The sequence below is a fragment of the Bacillus rossius genome, chromosome 6 (genome assembly GCF_032445375.1).
Source record: "Bacillus rossius redtenbacheri isolate Brsri chromosome 6, Brsri_v3, whole genome shotgun sequence".
NCBI lineage: Eukaryota > Metazoa > Arthropoda > Insecta > Phasmatodea > Bacillidae > Bacillus > Bacillus rossius.
In genome coordinates this window covers 47,282,818-47,300,512 of record NC_086334.1, presented here as the reverse complement: position 1 = coordinate 47,300,512, position 17,695 = coordinate 47,282,818, and the positions used below count along the sequence as shown (strand labels likewise).

The 17,695-nt window shown below is 38.7% G+C and overlaps 1 protein-coding gene across 1 annotated transcript in view; it reads left to right on the top strand.

The window, feature by feature from the left end:
- The first annotated feature begins 228 nt into the window (after nt 1-228).
- LOC134533147 (glycine receptor subunit alpha-2-like) overlaps nt 229-17,695 on the top strand; it is a 118,849-nt gene continuing 101,382 nt past the window's right edge. The window contains exons 1-2 of the mRNA XM_063370457.1: nt 229-356; nt 4,456-4,543. Coding sequence (XP_063226527.1) covers nt 350-356; nt 4,456-4,543 — 95 coding nt within the window. The 5' untranslated portion in view covers nt 229-349. The remainder of the gene's footprint in view (nt 357-4,455; nt 4,544-17,695) is intronic.

Below are 17,695 nucleotides of genomic sequence, written 5' to 3'. Positions count from 1 at the left end.
ACATGCACCTCAAAGTAACTCACCGAATCACGAAACACAGACGATGCTACAGTGTTTTAACTCCCAGCTACTCTCGGGATCTTTTCACGAAATTTTCATGGCCCCATCCGATGTGCCATTATTTCATGCCGTCACGTGCCGTTTATTTGGGACGTCCAGTACCGTATTGTGGTACGGTCGCGCGGCGCGGCGCGACGATCGCCCGAGTCGCCGCGTGCGCTCAGTCTGCCGGCGCGCGTCGCGGGACGAAGCAGAGGCGTCGCGACGCCCGCATCTCTGGCGTCGAGATAGAGCGCGCGCGAGCCCAGCCGGACATGCCCGCCTGCGGGAGTGCCTCAGCCCCGGGGCGATGAGAGGTAGCCCCGACCCAAGACACACTCACAGCACTGTTCAAACTGACTTACAGCGGGAGGTATTTCACCGTCATGCCGGACTGTCCAACGGCGGTACAACTTTATACGTTGAGACCGGAAAAATTCGCGGGTTCATTTCGTGATATGCTGAAATTCAAAAAAATTATACCGTTGTGCTGTTTCTGCTATTGGTTCACTGTTAATATGCAGGACTCTTGGCCAATTAGAGACAATCAATCAAAAAAAGTATCCAATCACAAGTTACCCAATTGAGACGTCTCAAAATTCAGTACCCAATGAACGGGCGCCGTTTGCCCAAGTAGGCAGAGGATCGTGTAATCTATCCTGGAGGTCATTGAACTCGCGAATTTTTCCAGTCTCTATTTATACGGGAACACAATAACTAGGGACCGGAAAAAATTCGCGAATTCGATGACCAACAGGATAGACCCCCAAGATCCTCTGCACACTCGGACAAATTACATCTGCTCGTTGGTTACAGACTCGTGACAATTATTAACTAGAATGCTTTTGATTCGATACTTCTTTCGTTGAGGATTATTCATGGGCTCTGATTCCTTCAGACAACCTGTGGTCCAATCACTGAAGAAGCAAAAGGTTAAACACGTTTGGATTCTAGCGTATCGCGAAATGAAACTGCGAATTTTTCCGGTCTCTGACAGTAGTAAACTAGGGTCGTATAGTAGTGATTACTGAAATATTCGTGTAAAAATTACATATAAGTGTAAATTGGTACATTTACAAAATAGTTTTCGCAGATATCATGTGTTCGAATTCTTACCCAGGCTTTGTGTTGTCCCATTAACTACAATATTTAAAGTTATCTGTAAAACCGTTCCCTGAAGAGAATTTAGTATTGACAGCGCACATAATAAGTTTTTTTAAAACAAAATAAAGTTAAAAAATTGAATATTCGTTTATCTTTTCGACGGTTAAAAAAATTTATGCTTGAATATAAATTTATGTGCCAATTTTCGTAAGCAATCATCTCGATAATGTATTTCGTATATGCAAATATTACCACAGTGATGTGTTGTACAAAGTTCCGATATATTTATTGTAGTATTACAATCTATTTCTTGAGAACTGGTTTCCAAAGGAATCTTTTTGTAAAAGTACAGAAAATGTTTTATTTTTTCATTGTATGTCCTACTACATGAAAAAATTAAGTAAAAGTTCCTCTTCCAAAGTAAAATATTGTTTTAAGTCTGTTTGATAAAAAAAAAGTAATTCAAATACTTGAAATTTATTGTAAATATTAGTATCTCTAATCCAAGTGTTAAAAAAAATAGTTTAAGTTATGCAATCAATGTTTTGCACTTTTTTGAGTTACGACGCTATTTTATTGAGCGCGCGATGTGTGTGAATGTGAAATGTAAACCTCCAGAAAACAGGAACACCGTACTGACATGAAAACCGGAGGCAACAAATTACTCTGAACAAACTAAAGACCCCCGGAAGTGCATTATTGCGACCTGGCTGACAAGATCAACAGCCGGAATCCACACACAAAAAATATATACATCTGATCTTGCACTGTTAAAAATTTTCACCTTAAATATACCAAGCACTGTGGTTACTAATTATCCAGGGGTAGAGACCGGAAAAATTCCCGGTTTCATTTCGCTATATGCTAGAATCCAAATGTGTTTAACATTTTGCTGCTGCAGTGATTGGACCAAGGGTTGTCTGATGGAGTCAGAGCCAATGAATAATTCTCAACGAAAGAAATATCGAATCAAAAGCATTCTAGTTAATAGTTGTCAAGAGTCAGTAGCCAATGAGCAGATGTAATTTGTCCGAGTGTGCAGAGGATCTTGGGGTCTATCCTGTTGGTCATTGAATTCGCGAATTTTTCCGGTCCCTATCCAGGGGTCTTCGTAAATCAGCGATTATCTTTGTAAGCTTACGGGTGTTAATTTCACTTACTCTCAACTTGGTTCAACAATAATATTATTATATTTAAAAAAACCTTGAATAATGCGTTGAGTCTACAGTAAAAACCCCATGTCTTTTTTTTCTTCCGCGTATCTGTTTGCCTTTTTTTTTTTTTTTACAAAGAAAGACAATTCCGAAGTTCAACCAGGTGTAGTTTCTACGAATATCTAGTTAACTGAGATCTCTTTGTTTATTTCAGGTTAATCCTTCGCTGGAAAGTTCATGTACTCACTATTATTTCTGACAGTATGAGCGACATGATTTTTACCGGATTAAAGAATGTCTTGAGGCGCCATTGTTGGCACACATACACTTGTTTGTCGTAGATGAAACCTCAAGAATGGACAAAAAATAGGAACACGTAAACTGGTGTGACATGTTACTTAACCCTATCTAGAGAGCGCAGGTATTGACTTGTTCTCCGTGTATTTATGTGTTCACCTTTGTGGTACGTTATTGATGTTTCTTTTTTTTTGACAACCAAGAGCGTACGCATAATTTCATTTCGGTGGGAGGAGAGGATAGAATCACTTTGACGGCTGTTGCTTTCAAATTATTTCCTTTTGTTGGTGGTTATGATGGAATTTTGTAGGCATTTTAGGATTTCGTGTGGAGTAATATATATAGTCCCATTGACCCCCTCCCCACCCGCCTTTTGTGTTCGCCCTTGATAACAAGATAAAGACCGGAACAATTAGCGAATTCTTTTCGTGATTTGCCAAAATTCAAATTGTTAAGCCTTTGTCTTTATTCTGCTATTGGTTTACTGTTAAGGGTCTGCCTACGTGGACACGCATAAGGTGTGCAGAGCTTCAGCAAAAACAATACGATTTGAAAAATACTCAAGATAGCCTAGTGGGGTCTGTTTACGAAAAGAATTTAGGAATTCGCTGAGGGCCGAAAAGTAGTTTTTTTCCGGATTTAATTTTTAAACTGTATTTTAAGAAGAGGTAAAATGTTTAATAGACGTGTTTTCAGAGTACTTTTTAGGCGTAAAACAACCAATACAGATTCTTTAAAGCACTTAAGGGAATTGAAAACACCTTTATCTTCACATCTGCGCCATATAATGTTACGGTCACCGCTCAAATTTCACAGTTGTCCTATGCACGACGAGACGACTGCGCGCCAGTTCAAAGCCTTGCGCTTAGAGGCGATACCGCGCTAGAAGCAACAGCGAGAATCGCCCTTATCATTCAGACTCACCGACACATATACACGCCTGACTAGGTTGGCCCCTTAATATTAATGAACCTTGACCAATAATATATACTGTCAATCTAAGAAGTATCGAATCACGAGTAACCCAGTTTAAACGCCTCACTGGGCAGAAGCCAATGAACAGGCGACGTTTGCCCGAGTGTGCAGAGGGTCGTGGAGTCCAAGGGCGTAGATTCTTGGAAAGGGAGGGGGGATAGGAGTGCCCACCCCCTGGAACTAAGAAACCCACCACTGAGAAGGGGAGGGAGATTTACTTCCTTCTTTTTGCAAAAACGTTACTGTGAAACTGCTTTGATCTAAGAACTGTCTTATGGTTAGAGATACGGAAATTTCGCGCATTCGTTTAGTCGCAAGTTATCATGTAAACCTTCACACTCTCGCAATATGTTCATTATTGAACCGCAGTTATTTGGACACGCCCCTCTAACAACGTGAGCCAACGATGCCCAGCCAGGAGGGAAGTAAGCGAATCAGACAGTGCCAATTGACAAGGACAAAATTGTCCTCGCTAAGAAATCAACCAATTGGAAAGCAAACGTGGGGTTGCGCACACCTATGACTTTGAATTCTACTCTGAGGCCAGACGAATCCGCGAAATTTCCAGGTCTCTACTTATGGAAAACGTTATGAGTGCATGTTAAAGTGTTCTGCGTATCGCAGGCATGCAGGCCGAAATAAAGGCAGTGTGCATTGTACAAGCACCGTGTCGGTTAAGCCCGCGTGCAGAACTCTAGGGATGCGCGGGCCCTCCTCGGGAATCCTGCAGATCTGCGCCCCTGGTGGAGTCTGTCCTGGAGGTCGTAGAGCCCGCGGGTTTCCCCAGTCCCCAGCAGTGGGGGGTTTGACCGTGGAACGACTGCACAGAGAATGGATTCAAACAGATGAAAGGCCGTGTGTTGAGGGAGGAATGTGTGTCGGACAGGTCGCCGCTGGGTGGACTCGCTGGCCGCAGCCATGCGGAAACTGGCGGTGCTCCAACTGTTGGTGGCGCTGCGTGCCGCGATGCCGACGTGAGTAGATCATCTACATTGTTTTTAGACTAACCGGTGGTGGTGTGGCTTAACATTTTAAAGTCGGTGTTTTGACACCGCCCAGTTATCACAGAGCACTAGAAAATTAGTGTTTTGTGTGCCACAAAGTAAATTTTTTTTTGTAAATGGTACAGAAATACTTGTGTATGATTACAGATATTTGTAAATTCGAACATTCATGAAAATAAAACTGTTTCGATACAAAAATGCTTGCAGTAATACTATGTCACATTCCTACCCGAGTATTTATGCCTTGTGTAGTCCCAGTACCTCCAATAGTTAAAGAATAGCTTTCCAGTATTAAACTGCGCACGTTTATAAGCATGTTAAAATTAAATGAAGTTAAATGATTGAATAATCGATTATCTTTCCCATGCTTCAAAAATAATATTTTTGAATGAAATATCAATTAAAATATAAAATTCTTGGTAACTGGTTTCAAAAGGAATCTTTTGTAAACGTACAGAAACTTTATTTTCTCTCCACTATGTATATTGTTCATATAGGTCCTACCGAATATTTCTGTTGTCTCAACAAAATCATTTATCACCCAGGGGTAGCTACAACTGCATGGTTAAATGTTAACCGAGCGAAGCCGTTTTCTTTTTTAGCTCATGGTCTGCACCATGCTGGTAAGACGCCCAAAATATTGGCTCATGTGTAGCGTTTGCATTGTGGAAACAGTTTTTAATAACTGTTATTTATGTAAGGTACTGTGTTTAACGACGGAGATTACAATACATGCTTACAAACCATCATGAGTAGTGGCCAAGTAGTATTTCTGCAATGTTTTGGGCGTTACATATCGTGATGACGATGTAAAAAAGTGACTTCAAATACTTCACAGTATGCCGTCCGCTGACAATACCTAAATCACTTTCCCAATTCACTAAAGATGAGTCTGAAAATTCACCGAAAAACTTCAGCTGAAGTTGCATAACAACAAAATAAGTTGAAATCATGAGAATACTTATGGTTTAAAGTGCTTCCTGAGGTTGGTATACGTCTTTGAAGTTGAAGATTAAAAATATTAGGGAACGTATTAAAGATTATTTTTAATTTAATGACGTCCTACAACCGCCGCAAATTTTGTTCCTGTCGCAAAAATATTTCATTTAAAAGTCACAAAAGTATGTGAAAAATAATGGTATTACACTCAATTATTTCGTTTATTAATTTTTTTGATTTGTTTATCACTACTCCCACTAACCACTGCTAGGTTCACACACAAAAAAGTAAAAATAGTTCCTATTTTGAAGTCGTGTTTAAAAGTATCTTCTGTGGTCGTGTTCACGAATATGCAGCGCTCTGTGTCGATAGTCATGATGTCGACCCCAAAACACGGCATAGCTCAAAGTTATAAGCCCTAAGTATGCTCACAAGTTGTTCACAGCCTCTATAATCCTGGAGTTCCCGTAGCCTATGGTTCCTATGGTACGTATGGTTCCATTTCGAGTAATAAAAACACTGTTGTTTTTATAATACTATTTCTTTAATATTATTATAGAAACAGTGATGACTTAGAGCCACGATATTTTTTCCCGGATTCAATGGGTATCAAAGTAGACTTGAAGCGCATATATATCTGCTTCTCGTTGATGATTGGACTGCAGTGCTCTTGACACGGACTAGACGACCCTGGGCCAGTTGTAAACAAGGAGATGTATTGATTACACAATCACTTGTAACCAGCCAAGTATATAACCTTGCTCTCGAGCGATGAACACTCTATAAAGGCTTGATTACGTATAGATAAGTTGAGTCTATCCTGGAGTGTAATTAATTCGCAAAATAATCGTGGCTCTAATGATGACAAATGTCTTTCGTACGGTTTAAACAAGTAATATTCAAACCATCAATCAAATGTTAATAGAATAAATGGAAAATATTTAATTTCAATTACGAAATAATATTATTTAGTGCAAACTAATCAATTCTAGAAAGAAAGCACAATTTGAAAGAGAGAAAAATACACATTACAACTTAGGTAATTATTTCTTTGGAAAAAAAATTGTCGAAAATCGGTATGATCTCAGAATTTAAATGTGTTCAGTTTACATTATTATATTGACGAGTTTCTCGCGAAACTTCGTCCAGCTGATGCGTCAATTTCCACGTTTCGCGAGAAAAGCAGTGATCTCGAGTGATCTTCAGTGTTTCACATCAAACCCCATCAAACAAAAACAAAAAAACCTTCTTTTTTTACGTAAACAACTTTGTTTACTACGGCGCATTTTACAACACAGAATTTTTTTTTGTATTCGATTTGGACGCTGAACATTGTAAAAGCAAAAACAAAGAAAAATAAAGGAATAAAATATATTAATAAATAAAGCAAGCGGGTATGACGATAATTGTCGGCCCTAGCGAAAGATAAATGATCTTGTGTAGAGCAAAAACAGTTAAGTCGCAATACGAGCCTCGTTACAAACGAGAAGGGGAATGTTTCTTGTCGGCAGGCTTCACAGTATCATTAGGCTAGCGTGATATAATGGTAGGTGTTTTGAGTTACGATATCCCAAAGGAAAACCACTAGAGGAAACCAGAGAGAATGATATTTATCCTCATTAGTCTTTCCATTTTTTTACATCTCTAATTTGGACTAATGATGGCTAGTTAAACCTGAACATTTTTATCATAAGTATTCAATAATAATCAGCATTTATCATTTATTTAATACAATTATTTTGTGTGATCTGTGGGAAGATTCAAAATACATACGTAGACAAACTACATAAAAACATACTGTAAAATTATATTCTGAAAAGTAAGACATTTATCATTTTGCCTCTTTTTTGTTTTGACGGAACACTTAGGCCTACAATATGTTTTAACTCCATCCAAACATTATCATGAAAACTCTGTTTCCGTAGTATAACGTTGGTGTATGTGGGTACATACATCTACTGCAGTCTATGTCTGGTTGAACAAGAAAATTTATTGTAATAATCACCATAAGAATATATTTCCAACACAAGAATTAAAAATAAATTTACTAATCCTTAAAACAAGTCTTTGGTTAAATAACATAGAGAAGATATTTTTCAGAAACATATAATCTAGCTGGAGAATTATCTTTGGAGTAATAAGGGTACAAAAATCATTCTAAACAACCGTTAGCAATGATAAAACTAAAGTGCCTCAGTCTGTCGTTATTAATGGAAAGAATCCTTCGGGAAAACTCACACGATATCGATAACATCCAGAGTGTTGCAAACTTGCGAAAACCTGGAAACTACACACCGGAGATTGAACCCAGACCAGTTGAAATGAAGAGTCATTTATTTGTTAAAACATTATTTAAAATTTTTTTAAGGAACGCCTTCGTCCGAAACTTAAATATAAGAAAAAATATGAATTAAAAAGAATACCAGACGTTATGGTTCTTAATTTGGCAAGTTAAACTGCGATAACTCATAATAATTACTAGGGGCAGTCATTTTCCGTGAACAATTCTTAACGCCTATTAAACTGCATTATGGTATGCCCGCGCAAGAGGTTTCTTACTTGTGATTGGTGGCCATCTGCAAGAGAGGCCATTGTCTTGTTTGACCAGGCCCTTCAGTATGCGTTTGCTTCCACACTGAATAATTGTGATTGGTGTTCTGACAGTAGACATGCACCTGAAAGAAACCTCGGCCAGTCACAAGACTCGTACAAAGTTTTAACGCACAGGCAGCTGGTCTGAAAAATCTTTTCACGAAAAATTCATGGCCATACCAATAACAAAACAAAAGCAACTGGACGGTTGACTCACTTTCAGGTCATTCAAGACAAGAACGTCTTATCGTAGAAACTCCGTACATTGTGAAAATGAATAAAGATTGAGAAAACATAGTACCGTCAATTCTAGCCTGCAGGCCATTGATGCATCCTGATCTCTAAGTGAAAAGATGATCTAACTGGGATGTTCTGAACCCAAATAATGCACTGTCATAAAATTACCACGATAGGAAGCAAGTCGTTTATGTTACAGTTTTGGGAAAATGCAGAGTAAAATGTCTCGGCCCGATTGGTAAGCGGCTTAAAGAAAATAGAATTTATTTTATCCCTTATGATAGGGCGATGTTGTTCGTCATTGCTTATGAACCAAATAATTATATTCCCGAACTCAGTCCTACGTGTGCCTTCGTACTTAGTGTCGAACCAAGAACTGTTGATTGGCACCGTTAGGTCTCATCCAGTGTTGTAACAGGGCACTCTCCTTGTGATCCAACCTTCACTCGATTGTTAAATTATTCATACGTATCTCTGCTGTTCATGGGTGGAAGACCAAGTCGCTTCCTTACCTAGCAATGTGTGCTCACCGCCGCTGACGTCGGCGTCGAAGAACAAGAAACAACGCCTCCTCAAGGACAGCGTGAGGACCGAAAGGAATGACTGTGCTGTGGGTGAGCGCTCGTGCCGGTCATCATTTTGGCCACCCTGCCCACTCGCCAAGTCTGGGCGAGACCTCGCGCGTGCGTCGAAACGCACTCCCTCCCAGGATGCACGGGAGTGTTCAGCGGAACGGAAAACTGAAGAATTGGATTTGCCGCCTTTGGGGAGAGTGATGTCGTGTCTGCGCTGATTCGATTCCGGGCCTTCTCCTTCCTCGCCAAACCCAAAACGAGATATAGCTACCCCCCCCCCCTTCTCTCCCCCCCCCCCTCCCCTGGTCCTCCCGAGAGACCTGCTATTGGACCTCCCTGAATTGACTATCCACAACAGTGTTTCCTCCAACTACTTCTTCCTCTTCACCAAAAACAAAGAAATCCATTTGGAAACTGGTGCCCCAAATATTGTATTACGTATCTACAAATATACACCTGTAAATTTGACCTCAAATTCATGTGGAAACAAATAAACAATGGTATTTCTGAACAACCAAATACTGAGATCTCCGAAATAATTATAAACATGGATCCACAGCACTCATTTTGTATGCCCGACATCTATGTGTCCGAAAATGTTTAACATTCTTCATATAGCCCAACAAAATATTCAGTACCTAAGAAACAAAAGAGTCTAAGCCATAATTGATGGGCAGCTTTACAGAAGAGAACGAAAACTGTTTTTTCAGCGTGTCTTTTTTCATCAATCTCCATATGTCTGTGGTCAGTAAAAAGAAAATTGGTGTTAAACTATTCCAAATAGGGAAAGTTTTCAAACAGCCACGGACACAAAACATTGTAACTGACACTCGTCTGGCTCAACGAAAGCCTTCAACATAGACCCTTATAACTAGTGATATGTATTTTCGCGAAATAATCTCGTCGTTCATTAGACTGCAGTAAAGCATGCCCGCGCTACCGATTGATTCCTTGTGATTGGCGGCCGTCTGCAAGATATGTCATTGCCCTATTTGGCCGGGCCATTCAGGACGCGTTTGCTTCCGCACTGGATGGCTGTGATTGGTGTGCTGACAGTAGACATGCACCTGAAATAAACCCAGCCAACCACGCAACACAGACGAAGCTTTTTTTAAAAAATACAGTTGGTCTGGAAATCTTTCCGCGAAAAATGTACGGCCCTTTTTATAGCTCTCACTTAATCTTTTATAAAAAAATTAATGTGTATGTTCCATCCTTTTAAGCCTCTGAGAACAATCGTATGAACTTAGAAACTTTGTCTTCATCTTATACGTTGTTACACAGACACTCATACTAAAAGGTTTTGGTGTTAAATTTCTGCACTGTTAAAAATTCACACCGTTAAATTTTTGAAAAGTAATAGCTAAAATTTATCCAGGAATCTTCATAGACGAATAGTATGCGTACTTAGTGTACTTCACTTGAATATTCAAATTACAAGTATTATTTTTGTATTTTCGTTTATCAAAAAAAAACCTTCGACCCCTTGTTAAATCCACATAAAGCACGCAATTCTTCCATCCACGTGATTATTAGCCTAGTTATAACACAACACAGGAATAAGAAGTTATTATCAAATTTATCCCGCTCAAATGTGTTTGAAGAAATTTTATACCACACAAATTTTTAAGCTTCTAGATTCTACTTTTGTATATTTGGTCAAAATAAGGTTGCAAACATTAGCATTTTGGTTTAGAAACCGAATGGCAGATCACGCAATAACTGGACTACGAAGGACTCTTCGCTTTTGGACGAAGTGAATTACTCGCTGTTAAGTCCGTAATTTCACTGTGTAAGGCGGACGGGTAAGGCAGGGCGGACAGATTTACGGACCACTAGTGAGGCAGAGTGGGCTGTCCGCTGTCCGCGCCAGTGACGGATGTGTGACCCGTGGCGTTGATGTGTGACTGACAAGACGTGTCCCGCCCCTGCCCTGTGACCTTCTGCTCCGCCCAGGCGACGCCATGACGTCATCCCGTCCCGTCAGCCTGAGCGCTGGGCTTCCACTCTCTGGTAAAATCTCGTGGGTGCATCGTGTACACAGTGTGTTTCTTTGAAGACTTTTATCACGCGTTTTCGCAGCCACTGGCCGGGACGTTTGTGGATTTCGCCACGTCAAATAATCATCTCCAAATGTGTTTCCACTGTCGCAGCCGCCATCTTCGGTGTAGGTAACGCATCATGAACTTTGGAGTTACTGTCTTAAGCCCTGGCTCAACGAAGACATGTTACCATTTTTGAAACCATATTATTTGTCATATTTCACACATTTTAAAAATTAACGAATATTAGGAGAGACCATGCCATTATATTTTCCATGCACGTTTCTGACCCCTAGGACGGACACCAATTTTGGCGTAGTTGTAGATATTGGTTTAATTAGCATTATTCAGACTCTATAGTTTTCAGTCCTAAATGCCTTTATTTCTTCTTTTTTGAATAAAACATATGTTCAGCTCCAACTTCAAAAATGTATACCATCCTTGTGAAGCACTTTGGAGCTTAAGTGACATTATGTTTTTTCAAATTATTTTTCATGATTAAACTTATTTTAAAGTTTGTCGGTCAGATGCTATCTCACCTGTATTTTAACACCAGGCAGTCCTTCAAACATCCGTACACATTTTTCCTTTAATTTTCTTTTTGAGTGACTGGACAAACGATTTTTTAACATGCTTCAGCTTTAGAAGATCGCTCGGGAATGTTAACGCCAAGTATTTCGAGTCAATTTTACACAAGCAGACATAAATAGAGAATCTGTATACAAATATTTCACACATGAAAACATATCTTCGAGCTTTATTTTGAGTGGTGTGCACAATACCTACAAAATCATTATTCTATGTGATGCAAGAAAATTATTATTATTTTTATTTAACTTGTAGATGGCAACACGAAACAAACATAAATTTTGAACTATTGGAAACTGCTCTGATAAAAGCGAAAAAAAAAAAACTTGAAAAAATCATAAACCCTAGCTTTAGACCTGATTTTGCAATGCATTTTATTAAAATACGGTCCATCTTGTTATAATTCGATAAACAGTAAATACACTTCCCGCATACGTTAGAAGTTGTAGTTAAATGGCAAATTTCTAAAATATTAACCTCATTTTTTAAAACATATATTACACCATAAGTAAATGTTTATTTGTTTATGCACAATGACTTAAATCAGTCTGTAAATAATAACTACAAACAAAGTTAACCTTATTGTGCTGACTGAACATTATAATAAATTAGATTATAATATTATTATATTTTAATGTTACTAAAAAGAATTAAAAAAGAAGTGACGAGACTTGAATTACGTCCATTGTGGTTAACAAGCATGCGCTGTTCCGCTGTGTTTTAATTGTTTTAATGCCAAATTATTAGGTATTTTAGAAACTTGAGATTATGTTTTACTATTCCGTGGTTATTTTACTATCATAAAATTTCATTTGGCGTACCAATATGTTTGATATGTCCCTTAATGTCTACAAACGTGTTTATGATGCTACATGTGGGTCCGCCATCTTGTATCACATTTCCGTTCCGTCCGATTTTCACGAAATTGCTGCTACCAAACGCCGTATACCGAGAGCTAAGATGCTTACTCATCAAAAATTCCTGACAGTGACATAGGTTGGTAGCAAGGTCACGTGCTTTTGTAGGTTACACGTTATTGGGTAACCACTGCTTCTCCTTGTTCGTGATTGGCTCATCGTCGTCAAGGGCGTGTCAAGAGCTCTGCTGTCCGATCATGGGTACGGACCGGAAAAATTCGCGGGTTCAATGACCTGTAGGATAAACTCAATAGTTCTACGTACACTCGGTCAAATGCCACCCACTCATTAGCTGCTGTCTTGTGAGACGTTCCAGCGTAGCAGCATGTGATTCGATAAAGCTTTGGTTGGGTGTATCTCATTGGTCCAGAGTCATCCAGGTAAGTTGTAAACCAATAACAGAGGCAGCACTGAGGTAAAACGATTTATATTTTAGTTTATCGCGAAATGAATTCGCGAATTTTTCCGGTCTCTTATAATGGGGGCGGATGTTTGTGCACTTCAAATCAACTTTTTTTTTTTTTTTACCGAATGAATCCGCGAAACAACCTATTTACGATAACGATATATATTTCAATTGGTCGAATGCTCGTGCCCATAACGACTTCCACATGCTATTTGTGTCAACTATTGATCCCTCGCCTTGTCGTGTTGCGTGTCCGATGAGACACACACGCATGCCCCTGTGCCCTTTCCAGCCAGGTTGTTATACCGGCCCGGTCGCTGGCGTGTGGAGGTGTGTGGACGTGTGTGTGACGGATAGGCGGGCCAGGGGGTTGTTGATAGCCCTCTGACTCACGAGGGTTTGGGAAAGGAGGGGGGGTAGGTTTGACTCGCCCGCCCCGCGTTAATTCCACGTATTTCCGTGGCTTCCATCGACGATCATATCTACCCGTTTTAACTTCCCCACGCGGCCGAAGCAGTAACTACAACTACAAAATACTGTCACACTCGCCCGCGAAAGTTTTGTCAAATAAACAGTTTTTACGTCCTAATTATCGATTTGTACTTTGCAGACATATACAAAAATTTAAATTTTACTTAATATATGGAAATCACATATGGAATGTTTTGGAATGTTAATTTCTGATGTGTAACATCTTATCTCTTGGTGAACGGTATTTAGTGGGAGTTACTTCGTGAATGTAACGGGGATATGTTAACACGATACTGTTTGGTGAAATTTAACAACATGTAAAGTAATTTAATAATATTCCGTGTCGAAAATCAGGTATTAAGCAAGGGTTTAGTAATTTATCAAATCTCTTGTCAGATTTTGGTCTGCTAATAAAATGATTCAACTGTCGACATACCTGCTCTGGCAGCGAATTTTGCGGTGGGTGTGGAAAACACGTGTCATTCACGTCCATAAATAAAGTTTAAAACACTGTTTGCGTATATTTATCACGCTCGGCATTATTTCAACGACTTCTACGTTAAATTTGTGATCGCGTTCCGTGTTGTAAGTTTATTTGCAACGAGATGAAACATGAATTTTCTCGAGGTTAGATGTTAAGACATCACTTGCGAATACTGAAAATGTCGATCACGTTTTTTTTATTAAATGTTTTCCTTTTATTAGACAATTTTAAGTTCATCTTTTAGCCCCCACTCAGTTTCAGTTAATAATTACATAACAATTATATTACGTGTGTGTTGGTTTACAGTTTCTTTACTAGCTAGTTCCTCGCATCTTAGATAGCTCATAACTACAGACCTAAAGTGATTGTGTTATTCGTTGGTGTTAGCTACGATGCCGAGTTTGAGTGCGTTTTCAATTGTATGTTTCTGATTGCTGCTGACCCGTTTAACTTTTCTTCCGGGTGGCCCATGATTGTGCCAGACTCAATTAAAATACATTTCATTGGCTTTTAGACATATATGATGTGTCAAATAATACGTTATCCAAAAATAAAGATTTCACTGAAGATTCCAAAAAATTAGCCAGCTAGGCTTCTTCAGAATAATATAAGGAAACTGGTTTTTTTAACTGGTACTTGCTTACACAAGGGTAATAATATTCAAGTAGCAAAAAATTTAAAATCATTCACAACATAAAAGTAAAAAAGAAATTCTATTTTGTATTTTTATTTTAGTTATTTAGTGTGGGAAATTAAGGCGTACCCGCCTTGCCTTCCACTTAACCACGTTAATGTTTCACCAAGTGCATGTAAATTGATCTACAATCTTGAGGATGGGGGGAAGACGGTTAAATGTTGGCCTCGCATTCGGGTGGATCCTGGCTCAAATCCCGATCCTTCAATCTTGATCCATTCTGGTTTCTGTTTCTATCGTTTCAGAAAAAACTCTTGGCAAATGGCTGAGTACTTTCCCAATTGCCATTACTTGTACTGGACATGTCCATCCATAACGACACAGTTGTCGGAAAAACATAAAATATTAATAGGCTATTAAATTAAAGAAAAATTCTAGCTAATCTTCAAATATGTTAATGGTAACCATATGAACAATTTTTTAAAATTATTCATCAGTGCTTCTTTAAGTGTTAGATATTTAAAAGCTTCTTGTATAAGTTATGCTTACAAATCCTTAAAATAGTAAGTAGTTATGTTGTTGAAGTAGCATCCCTTTTAGGTCTCTCATACGCATGCGAATGAGCTGGTTATTTCATTTTATGAATTTTACTAATTTGCATCGAGTCACACAGCCTTACTTGGGAAACTCCGAAGCCGTTAACAAACTTATTCAGTTGTGTGTTGAGGCAGGTCCCGTCTGGTCCCAAGCACTCACTGCAAGCACCACCCGTTTACCAAATCACAAGGTACACACCTGCTTGCCCAGATGAAGCCTAACCTGAAAATTAAAAAAAAAATCAGATGAGATAACCTAAATGCTTAAAACTTTAGCAGATGGCAAAACCTTAACAAGACAAAACAAGTAAGATCCATTAAATATGTTTTTCCATCCTGTGATATTACCTATAGGCTTAGAGGAAAACATTAGCGTTCGAAAACTCGTTACCTTGCAATAAAGCTTTTTTAAGATTTAGTTAATGAGGCAGTGATGTGTTTTTAATCACTGGGTGAGTAAATTACGTCACTTTGTTCCGTGATAAAATATTAATTTAATGGTGCTTATAATGGCAATGTTTGTGAGAAAAATAATACTTTTCAACTTACAGTCGAGCTCACAAAAGTTGCAATGATAATCACCATGTACACACCCATGAGATTTGAAAGAACACTATAAATGGGAATATCTTTTCCCTCTTTACGATTTCTGTGCTAAAGCGTGGAACGTAAATTCTTGCCAACCACCCACCCGAATCGCGACGATGGAGGGTAGCGACCTTCATGCACTGTGATGAGGCATTTAAATTTTTTAAGGGTGCCACCCGGTTGGTGTTTTTTGTTGTGTCGCTAAGTTCTTGAAAGTTGCGGGAGGCCTTAGGATGACACTCGTCCGTACATCAAATACCTTAGCTCTTCAATGGGCTACGCACTACTATCGCAAGTACACAGAACAAACTTGTTCAGTACTTTTACAAAAGATTCCTATGGAAACCAGTTTCCAGGAAATAGTTTGTAATACTGCAAGAAAGATGTTGTTAATTTGTACAATTATTTTTGCATATATGATATACGTTTTTAGAACTATTACTGAGTATTTCTTACAAAAATTGGCGCATAACTTTATATGCATTTTAATTAATGTTTTATTCAAGCATAATTTTTTAACCCGTAGAATAGATAATCGAATATTGAATAATTTGACTTTATTTTATTTATCTTTCTATGATTATGAATGTTCGTACTTAATACTAGATAGCTATTCTGGGGACGGTTTACAAATAATTTAACTATCGGAGATCCTGGGACAACACAAAACATAAATGCGCGGATAAAATTCCGAACCCAGTATTACTGCGAACACTATTTTGTAGTGATACATTTGCTTTCAAGTAAATGTACACATTTACAAATATCTGCAATTTTAAATGAATATATATGTTCCATATATTTTTTTAAAAAAATTTTAAAATGTTACTTATTACACTTATAAACATATTACTGATTTGGCTTTTTTCACTTGATATTTTTTTTCATAGATAAGTAGCCTACACTTTTTAAAAGTCTAAGTTGCGTTCTACGAAGTACACGTACACTGGTTACATATATAATCCATGTATATTCGTAAATTGACTGACATCTTTGTGAATTTGCGGGTAGCAGGTTAATAAATTTTAATCAGTAACGAGAATAATCTTAGAGTGCAAACCAAAATTTCAAAAAAAATATTAAGATGACGAGACCTACATTATTATGGTGTGCCGCAAACCACGTAGCTCATACACTTGAAGTAAACTGGGGTGTTGGGTTCGAACCCACGACCTCAGCTACTGAGCGCGACGTGCTATCGATCAGGTTGGCGTGAGGTTAAAGCTTTGCGAGCCGCTCATAAAATAAAATAAAAGACAACCATGTGTTTATATCCCATACGTGCATGACATAGTGAATCAGGTCTGACGTCCAGGGAAAACTCGCCTACATTGCAAAAATAAAAAGTTAGTGTCCACACGAAGTGGCTTCTTGTTGGTATGGACCTGCAGAAAACGCGCTATTTTGTAGGGCCAGGCCGATCAAGTCGACACATTTAATCAATCCATTATCTGTTCCCAAATTTTGCCTTCTGTCCCAAAGGGTACATGATTTTGTAGTATGAATTTCGCAATATTTTTATTGGGTTTATTGCTTTTAAAGGCGTTTCAAACAAGCTGTTGTCCGAACGATGAAGGAGTTTCAACAGTGTAGTGTAGAACGTCTGCAAATAACAACGTTAATTGTGACAGCAAAAATTTTGGGATCGCTTATATTACATAGATCCATGATCAAAGCGAGGATTCATTTTATTCCTGGCTAGACTTAACTTCTCTGTGCATAATCAAGCAGTTTAAAAGTTTATTTTGGTAGGGCGCCCATGGTTGGGTGACCACTTCTTGGCCTTGTTTATAACTGCCTCAAGGTCGATTGTTTTAACGTATCCATCAAGTATACGTGCGTTGGTGAAATACTTTGTAGAGAGCGCATAATTTTTATCCCTCCCCCCTCTTCTTTTTCCTGCTTTGCGTCGCACCGATTGTGCTAGTATGCCAGTCCTAGGCCGTGGCTGTAGGGGAAGAAGAGAAACCTACTATTCATTTACCCCTGGTCAGTCACCCGAAAAAACCACCTTCGAACACCCCCACTCTTGTTTCTCCTGTTGCAAAAGTAA